This window comes from Rutidosis leptorrhynchoides, chromosome 8, assembly GCF_046630445.1.
Source record: "Rutidosis leptorrhynchoides isolate AG116_Rl617_1_P2 chromosome 8, CSIRO_AGI_Rlap_v1, whole genome shotgun sequence".
Classification (NCBI taxonomy): Eukaryota; Viridiplantae; Streptophyta; class Magnoliopsida; order Asterales; family Asteraceae; genus Rutidosis; species Rutidosis leptorrhynchoides.
In genome coordinates this window covers 238925173-238944777 of record NC_092340.1, presented here as the reverse complement: position 1 = coordinate 238944777, position 19605 = coordinate 238925173, and the positions used below count along the sequence as shown (strand labels likewise).

At 34.3% G+C, this 19605-nt stretch overlaps 1 protein-coding gene across 1 annotated transcript; it reads right to left on the bottom strand.

The window, feature by feature from the left end:
• Positions 1-9968: 9968 nt before the first annotated feature.
• On the bottom strand, positions 9969-10466 carry LOC139864047 (uncharacterized). Its single transcript, XM_071852632.1, has 2 exons — positions 10364-10466; positions 9969-10246 (listed from the first exon to the last, which is right to left on the bottom strand). The coding sequence occupies exons 1-2, from the start codon at positions 10464-10466 to the stop codon at positions 9969-9971; spliced, it is 381 nt and encodes a 126-aa protein (XP_071708733.1).
• Between the last annotated feature and the right edge of the window lie 9139 nt (positions 10467-19605).

Here is a 19605-nt window from a genome sequence, read left to right as displayed (position 1 = left end):
GTTTTTCAAAGACTGCATTCATTTTAAAACAAACCATAACCTTTATTTCATCAATAAAGGTTTAAAAAGCTTTACGTGGATTATCAAATAATGATAATCTAAAATATCCTGTTTACACACGACCATTACATATGGTTTACAATACAAATATGTTACAACAAAATAAGTTTCTTGAATGCAGTTTTTACACAATATCATACAAGCATGGACTCCAAATCTTGTCCTTATTTAAGTATGCGACAGCGGAAGCTCTTAATAATCACCTGAGAATAAACATGCTTAAAACGTCAACAAAAATGTTGGTGAGTTATAGGTTTAACCTATATATATCAAATCATAATAATAGACCACAAGATTTCATATTTCAATACACATCCCATACATAGAGATAAAAATCATTCATATGGTGAACACCTGGTAACCGACATTAACAAGATGCATATATAAGAATATATATTTTGGAATCAACCTCAACCCTGTATAGCTAACTCCAACATTCACATATAGAGTGTCTATGGTTGTTCCGAAATATATATAGATGTGTCGACATGATAGGTCGAAACATTGTATACGTGTCTATGGTATCTCAAGATTACATAATATACAATACAAGTTGATTAAGTTATGGTTGGAATAGATTTGTTACCAATTTTCACGTAGCTAAAATGAGAAAAATTTTCCAATCTTGTTTTACCCATAACTTCTTCATTTTAAATCCGTTTTGAGTGAATCAAATTGCTATGGTTTCATATTGAATCCTATTTTATGAATATAAACAGAAAAAGTATAGGTTTATAGTCGGAAAAATAAGTTACAAGTTGTTTTTGTAAAGGTAGTCATTTCAGTCGAAAGAACGACGTCTAGATGACCATTTTAGAAAACATACTTCCACTTTGAGTTTAACCATAATTTTTGGATATAGTTTCATGTTCATAATAAAAATCATTTTCTCAGAATAACAACTTTTAAATCAAAGTTTATCATAGTTTTTAATTAACTAACCCAAAACAGCCCGCGGTGTTACTACGACGGCGTAAATCCGGTTTTACGGTGTTTTTCGTGTTTCCAGGTTTTAAATCATTAAGTTAGCATATCATATAGATATAGAACATGTGTTTAGTTTATTTTAAAAGTCAAGTTAGAAGGATTAACTTTTGTTTGCGAACAAGTTTAGAATTAACTAAACTATGTTCTAGTGATTACAAGTTTAAACCTTCGAATAAGATAGCTTTATATGTATGAATCGAATGATGTTATGAACATCATTACTACCTTAAGTTCCTTGGATAAACCTACTGGAAAAGAGAAAAATGGATCTAGCTTCAATGGATCCTTGGATGGCTCGAAGTTCTTGAAGCAGAATCATGACACGAAAACAAGTTCAAGTAAGATCATCACTTGAAATACGATTGTTATAGTTATAGAAATTGAACCAAAGTTTGAATATGATTATTACCTTATATTAGAATGATAACCTAATGTAAGAAACAAAGATTTCTTGAGGTTGGATGATCACCTTACAAGATTGGAAGTGAGCTAGCAAACTTGAAAGTATTCTTGATTTTATGAAACTAGAACTTTTGGAATTTATGAAGAACACTTAGAACTTGAAGATAGAACTTGAGAGAGATCAATTAGATGAAGAAAATTTAAGAATGAAAGTGTTTGTAGGTGTTTTTGGTCGTTGGTGTATGGATCAGATATAAAGGATATGTTATTTTGTTTTCATGTAAATAAGTCATGAATGATTACTCATATTTTTGTAATTTTACGAGATATTTCATGCTAGTTGGAAAATGATGGTTCCCACATGTGTTAGGTGACTCACATGGGCTGCTAAGAGCTGATCATTGGAGTGTATATACCAATAGTACATACAACTAAAAGCTTTGTATTGTACGAGTACGAATACGGGTGCATACGAGTAGAATTGTTGATGAAACTGAACGAGGATGTAATTGTAAGCATTTTTGTTAAGTAGAAGTATTTTGATAAGTGTCTTGAAGTCTTTCAAAAGTGTATGAATACATATTAAAACACTACATGTATATACATTTTAACTGAGTCGTTAAGTCATCGTTAGTCGTTACATGTAAATGTTGTTTTGAAACCTTTAGGTTAACGATCTTGTTAAATGTTGTTAACCCAATGTTTATAATATCAAAAGAGATTTTAAATTATTATATTATCATGATATTATGATGTACGAATATCTCTTAATATGATATATATACATTAAATGTCGTTACAACGATAATCGTTACATATATGTCTCGTTTCAAAATCATTAAGTTAGTAGTCTTGTTTTTACATATGTAGTTCATTGTTAATATAATTAATGATATTTTTACTTATCATAATATCATGTTAACTATATATATAACCATATATATGTCATCATATAGTTTTTACAAGTTTTAACGTTCGTGAATCACCGGTCAACTTGGGTGGTCAATTGTCTATATGAAACCTATTTCAATTAATCAAGTATTAACAAGTTTGATTGCTTAACATGTTGGAAACATTTAATCATGTAAATATCAATCTCAATTAATATATATAAACATGGAAAAGTTCGGGTCACTACAATGGGGATATTCTTATATATATGCATCTTGTTAATGTCGGTTACCAGGTGTTCACCATATGAATGATTTTTATCTCTATGTATGGGATGTGTATTGAATATGAAATCTTGTGGTCTATTGTTACGATTTGATATATATAGGTTAAACCTATAACTCACCAACATTTTTGTTGACGTTTAAAGCATGTTTATTCTCAGGTGAATACTAAGAGCTTCCGCTGTTGCATACTAAAATAAGGACAAGATTTGGAGTCCATGTTTGTATGATATTGTGTAAAAACTGCATTCAAGAAACTGATTTCGATGTAACATATTTGTATTGTAAACCATTATGTAATAGTCGTGTGTAAACAGGATATTTTAGATTATCATTATTTGATAATCTACGTAAAGCTTTTTAAACCTTTATTTATGAAATAAAGGTTATGGTTTGTTTTAAAAATGAATGCAGTCTTTGAAAAACGTCTCATGTAGAGGTCAAAACCTCGCAACGAAATCAATTAATATGGAACGTTTTTAATCAATAAGAACTGGACATTTCAGTCTATTGTTACGATTTGATATATATAGGTTAAACCTATAACTCACCAACATTTTTATTGACGTTTAAAGCATGTTTATTCTCAGGTGAATACTAAGAGCTTCCACTGTTGCATAATAAAATAAGGACAAGATTTGGAGTCCATGTTTGTATGATATTGTGTAAAAACTGCATTCAAGAAACATATGTCGATGTAATATATTTCTATTGTAAACCATTATGTAATGGTCATTTGTAAATAGTATATTTTAGATTATCATTATTTGATAATCTACGTAATGCTTTTAAAACCTTTATTGATAAAATAAAGGTTATGGTTGTTTTTTAAAAATGAATGCAGTCTTTGAAAAACATCTCATATAGAGGTCAAAACCTCGCAACGAAATCAATTAATATGGAATGTTTATAATCAATTAATATGGAACGTTTATAATCAATATGAACGGGACATTTCACAACATATGCATGCTAGCTACATACTTAGCATACCAATCTCAAGTATAACGCAACTAACCTCCGACAACACAAGCTAGCATAACAATAGTATATAATATGAACAATATAATATGCTACACTACAACGCACAACATTGGTTAACCAATCGTACAAAGGAATGGTACTCGAATTTTCCATTGGTGTTCATAACAACCGTTAGTGTACAACGACATATATCACTAATCCTTGGGCGGAACGACAACACATATCCGTTCATAACAACCGTTAGTGTATAATGACATATATCACTAAATCGTGGGTGGTAATGACAACACATATCCGTTCATAAAAACCGTTAGTGTACAACGACATATATCACTAACTCATGGGTGGTATAGACAACACATATCCATTCGCACACGGGGATGGTACTCGAATTTCCCATAGGTGTTCATAACAACAGTTAGTGTACGACATATATCACTAACCCTTGGGCGGTAAGGACAACAAATATCCGTTCATAACAACCGTTAGTGTACAACGACATATATCACTAACTCGTGGGTGGTATAGACAACACATATCCATCCTACACAGAGAAATACATTATATACATACACGTATAATTATTCCACTCACCTCGAAATGCCCGCACAAGTCATGTATATAAATCGCCTCCAAACGCCATCGAGAAACCTTTACCCGTAATGCGCATATAGGTATACACATAATCAACATACATTCTCTATAAGAGAATTCGACGCCAACACACTTATCCAAGGGTTTATACCTACCTCCACAATCCGCCCATTTAGACACCTAAATTGGACTTCACCAATTACCACTACGGGTGGTAATTTCGACCAACACAACAAAGTACAATTTAACCCAAATCATACTTTACACCAATTAGACCAAACCTTGGTCTTAACACTAAATTACTACTTAGGTAGTAATCATTTCAAACACCAATTTCACCAAAAACCCCAACACGTGCAATATTGATCCATATTGCTTTTGACCACGTTTGACTTTTGTTAAAATGTCATTTTAACCCAAAAACACTACCCACGATTTCTTTCATTCAAAAATGCCATTTAACACTTAACAAAAGTGTTTAACATCCATTTAGTCCAATTTAGTGTCATCCTCAATTTTGACCCAATTCAAATTACCCATTTTGACCAAAGTCATAAAAATGCCCAAACTAACCAATAATCACTAACACAAGTGAAAATGGCCCTAATACACCAATTAAACCAAATTACAAGTGTTAAACCCTTAAATTACCCAATTTGACACATAAACCCTAATTTTGACCTAATTCAAAATTAGTCAACCAAATAAGCCCAAAATGTGTTTCAATACATCCATAATCACTAAACCTAGTGATTAAACTCATTTTGCAAGCCTTAAACTTGACCAAAACATCAACCAACCCAAAATCCACCAACGACACTATAAAACCCGATTACTAGCAACACTAAACTCACTTCATGAGGTTAAATGGGTTTCTCAACAAACCAAGTTCAAACTCTAACTTTTAATATCAAATAAAACAATGAAATTCGGAGTTAGAACTTACCAACACTACCAAATCGTAACCATGAAGGAGGAGAACAACTTTAATTCTCGGACCTTTGATCGATTCAAGCTTCTTCTTCCCCAAATCTCTAAATCTCTCTCTAGAAATCTCCCCCTCTCTCTAAGATGAGATGAGAGAGTTGTGTGGATGTGAAAATGATCCAAAATTGGATCTCAAACTGATTTTATGGCTACAAATTCATCAACATGTGAAATACCAATTTTGCCCTTCATTTAACTCATTAAAAGGCCGAAAAGCATCAGATCGTGCCTATTGTCACGCCGCGGAGTAAACCCTCCACGTCGTGGCTTAAAGGGTGATTTTAGTTCACATTTCCAAGCCTTCTGACCCTCAAAATAGGCAAAAATCGCACCGTGGCGATTCTGGTCGCGCCGCGGAGTTTGCATGTTTCATCTGAACTTCAGCAACTTGTTTTGGCCATAACTTTTTGACCGTAACTCCGTTTTCGATGAATCAAATATTGTTGGAAACATAATAAGATTTCCTTTCTAATGGTAAGGTTTTGAAACATCAACTCAAACTTTATTTGGGGTCAAAAAGTTACGTACACACCATGTAACTCAAACAACGTCCAGTTTTCTTCGACATTCGAACAAGCAACACGTACACGCTTGGTACACTTCATACACGCATCGTACAATCATCTTTATACAATTATACAACCCTTCGTTCAACCCTTGTACACTATATATATATATATATATATATATATATATATATATATATACACACACACAACATATATACATACTCGATACACACACACACACACACACACACACACACACATATATATATATATATATATATATATATATATATATATATATATATATATATATATATATATATATATATATATATATTCGTTATACGTCATGCGTGCTCTTCATATATACATCGTACGAATAAACGGGTCTTACAAAACATTTTCATTAATCCGATTTAAAACTTGTTTTAGCCATTCCGGGTGATCCGTGTCTCGGATTTCGATGATCTGAACATGAATGTTCATCCAATCATTAATCCTAACCCAATGGTACACTGTAGAGACTCCAAAATTGGTCACAAAGTCGGACCCTAACTGATTATACAAGCTTTTACATTTTAATTTCATCAAAACCCTAAATAGGGCATAACTTTCGACCCGAAACTCAAAACAACTTGAATCCAAAGCCTTAAATCATTGTATTGATGAGAGAAACTCATATATACACTTTATTTAACCAAAAACATCTGTTAAGTTTACTAATTTTAAACAAATAGCTGCTGTCCGCTTTTAATCATACCGAAAACATAGTAAATCGAGCATTTCCACACATAATAACAACAATACAATCATACACAAGTACTATAACATCATCATACATATAAAAATCAGTAAAAATAATCAAAATTGAAAAATCTAGGGTTAGGGTTAGGGATTATACCCTAATCAAGAAATGATTGATATAATCGCGTAGAGAACTAAGAGATGAATCCGATTATGTTGAAAGCCCTGTGATCCAAGCTTTTAATTGATGAAGATGATGATGATATTAATGATGGTGGTGACAGCTCAAGGAGGAGAAAAGGAAGAGGGGAAAAAGGAATAAAATCTGTTTAGGTTAAAAGGAATGAAGTAGTGTACATTTTGATCAAGGAAATAACAAGTTTCCACATTTGACACTTCACCCCCCTCCCCTTCGAATTTTTGGATGCATTTTGACTAGGGTGGGCCCCTTGTGGTCCAAATTTGATAAATATCCAATAGCTTGTTGCCCGAATGCCCGAACAAAGCCCGAAATGCGAAAACGCCGTTACGCGATTAATTATTCGGAAGAATTACGCACGCGCAAAAAATAAAATATAAAAATGCTACATATACACATATGATATGAAAATATTATATTTAAAGTAATTTGGATTCAAAAATCTCAAAAGTTTAACCGTTGGTTTGAAAACTGATGTGATTCGACGGATAGAAATCCACGACACGTAGAAACGTACAATTTTAAATGTGAATACAAATATTCATATAACACATAATAAATAATATATTATTACTAAAATAATAACATAAGTCATATAAATGACGTGGCACAAATATCAATAAATGGACGTTAAATACTTAACAGTAAAAGATAACGAAAAAAGTAGGGTCGTGACAGTACCTTCCCGTTACAGAAATTTCGTCCCGAAATTTAAGCAGGTGCAGGGGTTGACTCACCATTTAAGAACAAATGTGGGTACTTATGCCTCATCTGATCTTCACGTTCTCAAGTAAACTCGGGTCCGCGTTTAGCATTCCATCTAACTCGGACGATAGGAATCTTACTTTGCTTGAGCTTCTTAACCTCTCGATCCATAATCTCGACAGGTTCCTCAATAAAATAGAGTTGTTTATCAACATGAAGTTCATCAAGAGGAATGGTTTCATCAGCCTCAGCCAAACACTTCTTCAAATTTGATACATGAAAAACGTCATGAATAGCGCTAAGTTCTTGTGGCAATTTCAAACAATAGCCACGGGTCCTACTCTTTCAGTAATCTCAAATGGTCCAACAAACCGAGGACTTAACTTCCCCCTCTTACCAAAACGTACCACACCTTTCCAAGGTGATACCATCAACATGACACGGTCACCAACTTGAAATTCTAATGATTTCCTTCTAACATTGGCATAACTCTTTTGCCGACTCCTGGCGTCTCAACCTTTCTTTAATCTGTACGATCTTCTCGGTAGTCTCATGAATAATCTCTGTCCTGTGAGTTGAGCATCCCCAACCTCACTCCAAAAAATAGGAGACCTACGCTTTCTACCATACAGTGCCTCAAATGATGCGGCTTTAATACTTGCATGATAGCTATTATTATAAGAAAATTCAGCCAGTGGCAAGTATCTATCTCAACCATTACCAAAATCAATAACGCACACTCGCAACATGTCTTTCAACGTTTGAATGGACCTTTCACTCTGACCATCCATCTGTGGATGATAAGCGGTGCTCATATCCAACTTTGTTCCCAAAGCTTCTTGTAATGATTGCCAAAACCTCGATGTGAATCGACTATCTCGATCTAAAATAAGAGATACAGGAACACCATGTCTGGAAACAATTTCCTTCAAATATAAACGGGTAAGCTTCACCATCAAATCAGGTTCTTTAATCGGCAAGAAGTGAGCTGACTTCGTGAGTCGGTCAACAATAACCCAAATAGTATCATAACCACCCACAAATCTAGGTAACTTCGTAATAAAATCCATCGTAATGCCTTCCCACTTCCACTCAGGAATTTCAGGTTGCACTAAAAGTCTGGACGGTTTCTGATGTTCAACTTTAGCGCAAGTCAAACACTTAGCCACATAAGTAGCCACATCATCCTTCAAATTAGGCCACCAATATAACTTTATAAGATCATGATACATCTTTCCTAAACCAGGGTGAATAGAGTATCTAGACTTATGACCTTCATCTAAAATAAGTTGTCGCAAATCACCAAATTTCGGAATCCAAAGACGTCCCGCAAAATACCGAGTACCATCGGTTCAAACTGTTCACTTAAGCCTTTGACCTTCTCGTTCACAAAATTCTCCTCCTTCAAGGCTTCTTGTTGTGTCACAAGAATCTGCCTTGCGAGGTTTGTTCGAATATTCATATTCAATGCTCGAAACCTACGAGGTTCAACTCTCTCTTTTCGACTTAACGCATCGGCCACAACATCGGCCCTTCCCAGATGATAAAGGAGTTCACAATCATAATCGTTCAATAACTCAATCCATCTTCGCTGTCTCATATTTAACTATTTTTGATCAAGTATATGTTGAAGACTTTTGTAATCAGTGTACACTGTACTTTTAACCCCATATAGATAATGTCTCCAAATCTTAAGAGCAAACACAACAGCTCCCAATTCTAAATCATGGGTTGTATAATTCTGTTCATGGATCTTCAACTAACGTAACCCGTAAGCAATGACTTTCTTTCGTTGCATTAAAACGCAACCAAAGCCCTGACGCGAAGTATCACAGTAGACAAAAAAATCGTCATTACCCTCAGGTAGTGATAATATCAGAGTAGAAGTTAATCTCTTCTTCAGAGATTGAAAAGCAGCCTCTTGTTCATCCTTCCACTCATACTTCTTCCCCTTATGTGTTAAAGCAGTCAGAGGTTTCGCTACTCGAGAGAAATCTTAAATGAACCTTCTATAATAGCCTGCCAAATCTAGAAACTGACGAATCCGAGTAGGAGTCTTCGGAATTTCCCACTTCTCAATCGCCTCAATCTTGGCAGTATTAACTTGAATTCCCTTTTTACTAACAACATGTCCAAGGAATTGAACTCCTTTTAGCCAGAATGCACACTTTGATAACTTAGCATATAGCTCTTCTTTTCTTAACGAATCGAGCACTAACTTCAAATGCTCTTCATGCTCTTGATCACTCTTGGAATAGATAATAATATCATCGATGAAAACAATAACAAACTTGTCCAGATAAGGCCTACACACATGGTTCACGAGGTCCATGAACACTGCAGGTGCGTTAGTCAATCCGAACAGCATAACTAGAAATTCGTAGTGACCATACGGGTACGAAAAGTGGTTTTCAGAATGTCAGTTTCTTTGACGCGCAGTTTGTGATAACCGGATCGGAGATCAATCTTAGAATAAACGGATGAACCTTGAAGTTGATTAAACAGATCATCAATTCTCAGAAGAGGTTAACGATTTTTATCAGTAAGCTTGTTGAACTCGCGATAATCAATACACCACCAAAATTAACCATCTTTCTTCTTAACAAACAAAACAGGAGCTCCCTAAGTGGACGAACTGGGACGAAGAAAACGTTTGTCTAACAACTCTCGGAGTTGACTTAACAATATTTGATTTTCGAAAGGAGCGAGTCTATAAGGAGCACGTGCTACAGGAGCAGCGTCGGGTACAAGATTAATTTGAAATTCTACCGCCTGATGCGGCGGAATTTCAGGTAATTCCTCGGGAAATACCTCAGGAAAATCTCTAACGACATGAAAAACACCACTTTTCTTCTCTTCCTTATCAGATTCTACCACATGGGCCAGAATAGCATGACAGCCTTTGCGAAGATATTTATGAACTCTCAAACACCAGATAAGATTCAACTATTTGTATATTTTATCTCCGAAGATCATTAACGGTTCTCCTTCTACTTGAGGAGTACAAATGGGTTTACCAACACAAACGATTCCAGCTTTATTCTTCGATAGCCAATCCTGACCAAACACGACATCAAACCTCCTTAGCTTTATTGGTATGAGGTCATCTTCAAATGACATTCTCGTTAAATTTAAAGCACAACTTCAATTCATCCACCCAACTTTGTCAGTTTACCCTTTACTGGGTTCTATAGAATTTTTAACGTCCATGGTTGTTGGTGGATCATATGTCGTAACACCAAATTCCTCGGATATATGGCTTCTACCGTACCAATGCTAAAAAACTTCGAAATCATAAAATCGTGAGAAGGAATACACTATCATCAAAATCAGGATCCATGTGAACCTCTCTAGCTGAGAAAAATATTGTCATAGTAGTTTTAGGATGTAATTAGGATGAATTTAGTTCATGCCACAGCCCGCAGGCAAACGGGAGAACTTCAGAGGATGTATCTCACCCGAGGTTTTAAATTCATTGTGAACGATTTTTAGTCGGGTACAACATTATTACTCGCATGATGCCGAGCAATCTGCTACTTAATGAACGCACGAGCGTGAAAATTTTCTTGGTCATGTTAATCAAAAAATACCCGTAAATAGGTTCGATTCTTCAAAAGGTTATGTCTGTGAGATAATTACCACCTTAACATAAGGGATGAAATAGTAAGGTGTTTATAAGTTTGACGCTTAAGGGTTCAACTAAAATCCCTACAAGTGATTGTCGATTATCTTCATTGAATTTCCAAATATGGTTATGGAAATCATATGAAAATCTACGTCAAAGTGTAATAATAGATAACAAGATGCACGCTTTAGGAAATTTCGGGGGTATCACTACCAGTCACATAACAATATGTACCGTGCCTCCCGGCAAGGATATGGTGGTAAGTATCAAACTAACATTTAACTAAACATAGTGTAATAGGGTGAACCCAGATTCAACAACTGATGATGATTATCAAGGAATAAGAGGTATGCCTTTAACAAGAATGAATGTAAAATTCCACATCTCCTCACTTCACAACCTTTATGGTATATGAGAGACTGTAAATTCACTCATAAGCACGAGATGGATAGTTTGGTTAAAACGAGTTCTTCGTATATCTACAAATAAGATAATGTGTATTTTCATTCCTCGTGTAATAAAATTGGAATTTCTGAATGAGTAGTTTAAAAGTTTTCTTTGACTCACTTTCTATTCCTCATGTCACGATATTGGAATTTCTATATGAATTACCGTAATATAATTCCGTTGGCCAGACGCAATTATATTTCACCAATTCATAGTTCCATTCCAATAGCACTACATAAGGTCAGTACATGTGATCAACCTCGAATTTCTTCACAATTTTCTCTGAAACGATTTTTTAAACAGTGTGTTAAGGATAGCACCAAGAGACAAAAACATCAAAAGTAATGAATAGGAGTAACGATGACATAGAAATGTCTTCGAAGTATTAAGAATCTTTAAAAGTCAAGAATGATGTTTTCCGGTTCGAAAACCAAAGCACAAAGGCACAAAGGCACGTAATATAACAAGAATGTTATATACCTAAACATAATAGCTGACATCGAAATGTCGAGCATTTAGAAGTCAAGAATGACATCGCAAGTAATAAAACTCAAACGTTATATACATAACTATAATAGAAACATAGAAATGTCGAGAATTCCAGAAGTCAAGAATGACATCCCTCGGTTTCACTAACCGAGATGTTCTTATAAAAGATAAACTCACATGAGTCATAGAATACGTTTAAATTGAAATGGGAGTTCCTCTCGAATTCAGAACATAAGAAGGAGATGTATGTATATGAAAACAATATGCATACCAATACGATACAAATAATCACATTTAATAATACGCTATAGGCCGGGTTGTAGACTAGACTCACTAATGCACCCTATTAACTCGGGTAACGACATCAATGCAGCCTAATTCCCTACAACCAAGGCTCTGATACCAACTCTAACGACCCATCAAATTACACTTGACGACTATCGTTATCTTGGTCCCCCAGCTTGATCATAACTCTAAATGAATTTAATAAATAACCTTACATTCTTTATTTAAAAATGATTTCCTATAAAGGAAACCTACCAAAATATGTAAGTTTAGAAAAATCATACAGAAATACTTAACCAAAAGTTGACCAAAACAAAGTCAACAAACACCCACAATTTAATGTATCAAAATAGAATGCAAGTTAATATTTAACAAAAGCTGCCATCATAAATATGCAGACTCTGTAAGCACAGCGGAAGCAATCAATCATGAACCTGAGAATAAAACATGCGAGTAATCTGTCAACACAAATGTTGAGTGAATTATAGGTTTAATATTGTAAACAATAATTAATTTAAACCATAAAAAAATTTATGTTTGAAAACATAAAGACTCATTTTGGACCACAAAATTATATGCTCGAATACATATAAAAATATTATTCCATTAACCCGTGAGCCACCTGGTAATTCACTTAACAACTCCTTACCCTTAACAAAACCAATATAACAATATACACTGAACATGTGTATCTTCTAAAAATACGAAGTACTAATACATTCCATCTGTAACTGCTAGCGCGACTAGCACAAAATGGGGCTGTCAGGCCTGATAGATCTACCATAGGATTCGCGTTCACCAGTAGAACCCTGTAACGACCCGGATTTTTCCGCTAATATATTGAAGATTAATATTTACATAATTAAATGTTTCCAACATGTTAAGCAATCAAACTTGTCAAGATATATATATTTGGAATGGATTTTATGCAAATGTCTGACCACCCAGTCTGTCTGACGATTCACGAACATCATAATTTGAAATAATTATATAATGATGTATATATATGGATATAAATATATATATATATATACTTATGATTTGTTAAAATGATTTTTAAGTATCTCATTATATATAATAACAAATGGTTATATACATAAAATGAGATTACTAACTTAAAGACTTCAAGACTATATACATATATATAATGATTAACGTTGTAATAACTTCTAAATTAAAATGTATGTATATGTATTGTATTAATATGTATTAATATACTTTTGAAAGACTTAATAATATATATCAATATATTTATACTCAATAAAGATAGCTATACTCATTTTCTCATTCAATTTTATCAAGAATCCTATTCGTATTCATACGGTATTTATACCCGTATAATACCCAGCTTCTATACGTATTTACTATAGGTATCTACATACCAAATCATTGATCTAATCAGCCCTCAATCATTTGTGAGACATGTATAAACATGATGTAGACTTGTGGGAACCATGGCTTGGAAACTAGTATGACTAAATGCATAAAATTACAAACCATGGAGCCATGTTGTTGTTCCCATTTTGATGCCATCATGTAGGATAAATAACCAACTATTTCATTCCAATTAACTACATTATTTTACCCTCTAAACACATACTTAAACACTCTCACAAAACTCCATTCAATTCAGCAAGCATTGGTCTCATAATCCAAGTTATAATCATCATAACAAAGCTTGATCAAGAACACTTCAAAATTCCAAGCCATCAAGGGTATCTTTGAACTCAAGATATTCTCCTTATTTCTCCAGCAACTTTACTCATTTGATTTGAGGTAGTAACCTTATTCATAATCTTATTCGATTCGTATTCATATAGCTATCTTATTTTGAGTTATAACTAATAACAACAAGAACATAGTTTAGATTATTTCTAAACAAGTTTGCAAATAAACTTAATCCTGCTAACTTGACTTTTAAAACACTTCAACACATGTATTATGACAGTATGTCAATCTAACATAAGGATATAAAACTTGTAAACACGAAGAACACCTTAAAATCGAATATACGCCGTCTTAGTCGAACGGGGGCTGTTTTGGGTTTAATTTTAAAAACCTATCTTAAACTTTGAATTAAAAGATTTCCTTTGGTGAGAAATCTTATTTTATATGGATATGAAATATATCCAAAATCCATGGTTAAACTCAAAGTGGAAGTATGTTTTTCAAAAAGGGTCATCAAGATGTCGTTCTTACGACGGATATGACTATCTTCTCTTATTTGACACCTAAGCTGTATTTTCGACTATAAACCTATACTTTTTCTGTTAAGATTAATAATGTTGAGTTCGATACAAAACCATGGCAACTCGAATCACTCAAAACGGATTTGTAACGAAGGAATTATGGGTAAAACAAAATTGGATATTTTTCTTAATTTTTAGCTACGAACATGATTTATAAAAATGGATGCTAACCTTATCCTAGCTAACTTACCTTGTATCCTACATGTATTTATACATGTCTTGTTCCCGAACTTATGGAAATACAATTTATAATAGTCGGGATTAAGTTCTACGGCAATATATTATAGTCTTAATAAAGATCGTAAGGCACCATAATATATATATGACTTGATCACCGTGGACTCGTATACAAAGTTTTGACATATCATTTTGACTTCTTCTATATATATTATTGGAACGAACTATTAGACACCATTGGCAGTAATCTCGAGTTAGCTGTGGGTCAAAGTGGATTCCAAAATATTATATACTTTGAGTTGTGATCGAGCCTGAGACATGTATACAATGGGTCGCGGATTGCTTCAGACAATATACATATTATGTGTCTTATTATATTAAGACAATATATTATAGTGTTAGTGAATTCTAACACAATATACGCATTTATATTTATACTGTTGGACTATTGGACTATTGGACTACGAATGTTGGACTACTAACAATGGACAATTAAAATTATCACAAGTATCATAAGTATGGAATATTAATATATATATATATATATATATATATATATATATATATATATATATATATATATATATATATATATATATATATATATATATATATCTTGACACAAGAATAATATTATTAGGTTCGTGAATTTGTCAAAAGCCCAAGTCTTATCACCATCTATTCGGAAATCATCACAAGTGAGTTATAGTCTCATTTTTACTATTTAAATTATTTTGCGATGAGACTACATGCAAAATTTATAAATGTTTTACAAAATAAGCACAAGTTTATAGAACTACATTCTACGATTGAATTGTTATACCAGATATCTGTACTTATTATTATTATGCTTGGTAACCTAAGAATTAGTGAAAAACACTCATTGACGCGAATCCTAAAGGTAGATCTACGGGCACCAACCACCCCCATTTTCAAATAGTGGAAATGCTTTAGTACTTCGAAGGGTTCTTGTCATACATTTGAATAGTGGAATGTATGATGCCAGATATCTTAAGCGCTCTATGTTAAGGTCGGTTACCAGGCGACTCATCGTATGAATGATTTTTGCAGTTGTAATGATCCTGCGCATTTAATTAAATGAAATCTTGTGGCTTATTAAATGTTATGATTATTATATAGAAATTAAACCTATGACTCACCAACATTTTTGTTGACGTTTTAAGCATGTTTATTCTAAAGTGAATATTAAAAATGCTTCCGCTGTCGTATGCCAACCCAAGATCAAGATTTGGAGTCGGCATAATTGTTTATATTGTTTAAACTTGCATTCGGAGTATTTATTGTAATATATTTGATCATATTGTAATGGGTTGTGCAAAAACTTATTTATTTGAGGAGATTGTCTTTGATAGACAATCTAAATTATGTCATTAAGACCTTTATTCAATAATAAAGGTTATGGTTGTTTTTAAAAATGAATGCAAGATTTGAAAAACGTCTCATATAGAGGTCAAAACATCGCAAAGAAACCAATTAATATGAAACGTTTATAATTAATATGAACGGCGCATTTCAGTTGGTATCCGAGCGTTGGTCTTAGAGAATCAGAAAAATTTTCATTAGTGTGTCTAACTAATTTTTGATGCATTAGTGAGTCTGGACTTCGACCGTAATTATTTTAAAAATGATTGCTTAATATAATTGTTGGAAACATAAGATTATTAACATATAAATATTATAAGATATATCATTCTCTTAACGTGGCTGCTATTATGTGATAGATGACTTCATCTGATCATATAAGCATCTCTAGTGATTCAGATTTCATTTACTTATCAAGTAATTCGGAGGCTGAGTCAAAGCATACGACTTATGAACCAACGGAAAAGTTAACTTTTGGTGCTACCATTAAAGTGGAAAATTGTTGGGAAAATTGGGAAGATTCACAATTGCCAGTAGAGGTTTCAGAAGAGGATTCAGAAGAAGATCCCGAAGAGGAACCCGAAGAAGAGGATCCTGAAGAAGTTGTGGAAATTACCGAACCACAACGTGATTTGGGAAAATCTTTGGTTATTATAACCGATCCCAAATCCGATGAACCTATTATGACCCAAAATGTTTGTGATCATCCACCTGAACCACCTAAGAGACCAGTTTATAAAATGACCGCTCGTATAACGACTGTTGGTTTTGCTCTCAAACAATTAGCCGAAAGAACCAATTGGGAGGAATTGGAAAAAGAACTATCCAAACAAAAATCCAAACGTTTGGCTGAGAAAGAAACAACGTCAACACCTAAGAAATCTCGCCGTTCTTGAACCATCGGCAGCTATCCTGTATTCCTTGCATTGAATAATATGTATTATATTGTGTGTTTAAGTTTGTAAGAAAATTCGCAATGTAATTTTCCTTATGATTGTATAATAATAAGAATAAGCATGGAAGGTTTATTATTATTATTACAACTTATTATTACGTAGTAACGTAATAACTTACCATAGTTTTTCCTATTAGAATTTTAGTAGTTAATTTGTGTGTTAGCTGCTAAGTATGAACATTATTATAGTTATAAAACGCTAATATGAAGAAAAGGTTTTTATAATAATAAGTTCATATTAAGCTACAAAATACTTTTTGGCTACTTCTAAAATTCTATATGATTAACTCAGTCGGCTATTTTTGAAGGAAATGGCTCCTCCAGCTACTAGACAACAATAATTAAACACAGAAGAACTTCAAGCTTTCGTTGCAAATATGGCTGCAGTGGTGAATGCAATGAACAACAATAACCAATCGGGTTCCAGCAGTGGAGGAAACAATGGCAATCGGGTAGGATGTTCCTACAAAGCTTTTATGGCCTGCAAACCCAATGAGTTTGAAGAAACTGAAGGACCCTTTGGACTAAAGCGGTGGACAGAGAAGGTTGAAGCCGTGTTGGCAATCAGCAACTGTGCAGAAGAGGATAAAGTTAAGTTTGCCACACATACTTTCAGGGGTACTGCTTTGACAAGGTGGAATACCTACATGGATTACGTAGGACAGAATACCGCCTACGCACTTCCATGGTCTGCTTTCAAGCACATGATGACAGAAGAGTACCGTCCCAGAACCGAAATCAACAAGCTCAAGGCAGAGCTTAAAACACTGATAACCCAAGGGTTAGATGTCACTACCTACGAGCGACGTTTCAATAAACTGGCTTTAATGTGTCCTAGAGCATTTGAGGACGAAGAAGAAAAAATTGAAGCATTCATAAAAGGGTTGCCGGAACGAATCCAAGAGCATGTAGGTGCTAACGACCCTGCAACAATGCAGAAAGCGAGCCGTATAGCCCACAAATTGATAGGCCAAATTACAGGAAGGATAAAGAAAGAAGCGGCCGAGGAGGCCATAATGAAACAGGGAAAAAGAAAGTGGGAGGAAAGCAGTGATCAGGGTCACCAGTACAACAACAACAATCAAAACAACAACTACAACAACAATCGCAACCACCCCAACAATAATAATCGCAACAACAACTGCAACAATAACTGCAACAACCATCCCAATAATAATAACAACAACAACAATCCCAATCACAACAATAACAAACGACTCAACAACAATAACCCTAACAACAACAACAACAACAACAACAACAACAACAACAACAACAACAACAACAACAACAACAACGATGACAACAAAAGGCAAAGAACTATATGCCCCAGGTGTGATACGTTTCATCCGGAATGGTTTTGTAGAGAATTATGTACCAAGTGTAATAGGAATGGCCATATTGCGGCAAAGTGTGAAGTCTACGGACCAAATAGAAACAAAGGAGTAAATAATGCCGGAACAAATAATAACGGCGTTGTTTGCTATGGATGTGGAAAACTGACCCGTACCATAAACCAGTGCAGGAATGGAAATAGGCAAGGCCGTGGGAGAGCCTTCAACATTAATGGGGAGAAAGCACAGGAAGACCCGGAGCTTGTTACGGGTACGTTTCTTATCAACAATACACCTGCTTATGTTTTATTTGATTCGGGTGCCGATAGAAGTTATATGAGTAGAGAATTTTGTGCCAAATTAAATTGCCCGTTAACACGTTTGGATAAAAAGTGTATAGTTAAAGTAGCAAACGGTAAACTAATTAAGGTTGATAAAATTTGCCGAAATCAAAAAATTAGTTTAGTTAGCGAAACGTTTGCAATTGATTTAATACCGGTGGAATTAGGAAGCTTCGACGTAATTATTGGAATGGACTGGATGTCCAAGGTGAAAGCTGAAGTTGTTTGTCATGAGAAAGCGATTCGCATTTCGAGAGAAAACGGGTTACCCTTAATGGTGTACGGAGAAAAGGGTAATGCCAAATTAAATCTTATTAGTAGTTTGAAGGCGCGTAAACTAATAAGAAAAGGTTGCTATGCCGTACTAGCACACGTCGAGAAGGTTGAAAAAGAAGAAAAGAAAATCGATGACGTTCCCGTTGCAAGAGAATTTCCTGAGGTGTTTCTGGACGAATTACCGAGACTACCTCCACACCGATCCGTTGAATTCCAAATAGATCTTGTACCAGGAGCCGCACCAATAGCTCGTGCTCCATATAGACTTACCCCCACCGAAATGAAAGAATTACAAAGTCAGCTACAAGAATTATTAGAACGTGGTTTTATCCGACCGAGTACGTCACCATGGGGAGCTCTAATTTTTTTCGTTAAAAAGAAAGATGGGTCTTTTCGCATGTGTATCGATTACCGTGAGCTGAACAAAGTAACCATAAAAAACTGATACCCTTTACCCTGAATCGACGATCTATTTGATCAACTCCAAGGTTTGAGCGTATACTCCAAAATCAACTTAAGGTCGGGTTATCATCAACTAAGGGTTAAAGAAGCCGATATACCGAAAACAGCCTTTAGAACTCGTTATGGCCACTACAAATTCATGGTTATGCCATTCGGTTTAACCAATGCACCCGCAGTTTTCATGGACCTCATGCACAGAGTATGTAGTCGATATTTAGATAAGTTTGTTATTGCCT

Excerpts from the sequence above, each read along its gene's own strand:
- LOC139864047 (XM_071852632.1), bottom strand. The coding sequence starts at position 10,466 with ATGTCATTTGAAGATGACCTCATACCAATAAAGCTAAGGAGGTTTGAT. Across the intron at positions 10,247-10,363 it reads AGCTGGAATCGTTTGTGTTG|GCTGTCATGCTATTCTGGCC; the intron begins GTAAACCCATTT and ends ATCTTCGCAAAG.